Source organism: Penaeus monodon, chromosome 32, assembly GCF_015228065.2.
Source record: "Penaeus monodon isolate SGIC_2016 chromosome 32, NSTDA_Pmon_1, whole genome shotgun sequence".
In the NCBI taxonomy this organism is placed as follows: Eukaryota; Metazoa; Arthropoda; class Malacostraca; order Decapoda; family Penaeidae; genus Penaeus; species Penaeus monodon.
Genome location: NC_051417.1, coordinates 35,487,505 through 35,488,898, shown reverse-complemented (window position 1 = coordinate 35,488,898; position 1,394 = coordinate 35,487,505). Strand labels below are relative to the sequence as shown.

At 31.3% G+C, this 1,394-nt stretch overlaps 1 protein-coding gene across 1 annotated transcript in view; it reads right to left on the bottom strand.

Annotated features, from left to right (window-relative positions):
• The window catches only part of LOC119593655 (amidophosphoribosyltransferase-like), an 11,670-nt gene that overhangs the window by 227 nt on the left and 10,049 nt on the right, over positions 1-1,394 (bottom strand). Inside the window, exons 9-10 of the mRNA XM_037942605.1 lie at positions 1,277-1,304; positions 495-788 (exon numbers count right to left, since the gene is read on the bottom strand). Of these exons, the coding sequence (XP_037798533.1) occupies positions 495-788; positions 1,277-1,304 (322 nt within the window). The remainder of the gene's footprint in view (positions 1-494; positions 789-1,276; positions 1,305-1,394) is intronic.

Sequence of the window (1,394 nt, the reverse complement as noted above, 5' to 3'; positions counted from 1 at the left end):
AAAAAACTGTATTAGCACTGAAGAAAATGGAGTAATTCTGTAGTCTTACATGTGATAGCTGGTTGGTATAAATCTAAATGGCTGTTTCCTCATGACGCTAGACTTGACAGAACGTACTTTATAGACGTCTTAAGTATCCTTTTTTATTTATTAATGGGTCAAATTTAAAGTTGAAATGCCATATACTTTAACATATATATTTTTTTTCAATATTTATGATCACAATTCAAAGACTACGAGAATTATTCAGTTAAAATAGGATGTACAGAAGTTAGCATAAAAAAACGTACTGTAAATAATTCCTATCCCGAGACCTAATAACGTTATAAAAAAAAAAATATTTCCTATCCTGAGAGTTAACAAGATCATAAAACAAAATAAAACAAAATTGACTTTTTCCTATCCTAACAAGATCATTAAAAAAATCATTTTTCCTTTCTTAGTTCCCATCCTGAAACTTAAAATAAGGTGTGATAACATATCCCCGAACTCACCTATAAAACCAGCTAGTTCTTCAGGATCTTTCGTATTGGCGATGAGTTCTCCCTTTGTGGGGATGTTGATGCCCATGTAACAGGGGTGTTGTATGGGCGGCGAAGCGATGCGGATGTGAACCTGGAGATTGAACAAACGTTTTTTTTTATGCAAACCTGGAGATTGAACAAACGTTTTTTTATATGCAAACCTGGAGACTGAACAAACTTTTATAAGCAAACCTGGAGACTGAACAAACGTTTTATTAGAAGCAAATCTGGAGACTGAACAAAGTTTTCTTTTTATAAGCAAACCTGGAGATTGAACAAACGTTTTTTATAAGCAAACCTAGAGGATGAACAAACGTTTTCTACAAAAAAAAAGAGATTGCGCAACCTTTTTTTTAATAATAAGTAAATCCCAAGTACAATTTTCACTACCCTTTAAGTAGAAAATTCTGAATGAAATGATTTCCTACAGTTTTTTCTTTCATATTTTAAAGCATAAGAGTTGTGAAAAGAAATACTGTTAGCTTTTGATGTTACAGAATTGTGAATACAGAACCAAACAAATTATATAGCGATTAAGTTAATCATTATCAAATGTCATTAAGGCTTGCTTGCTAAGTACCAAGATGAGTCAATTGACATAGTATCTAACTTTCATGATCTCGCTTTAAAGCTCCTTATCAAAAATTTTAGCCCCGCTTATAAATATATAACTGCTAAGGATCGGAGATTCTATAAAACAGAAAAAAATATCTAAACAAGTATAACTTTTTAACGATAACCCAAATCTATACCATACAGGCCAACCCTTTCAGAAAAAGTCTAAAATCTAAACCAATAAAACACAATATCAGGAATATTCATTAAAAAAATTGTATGCAGTGTGTACAGTGCACTATACTTATTGAGATT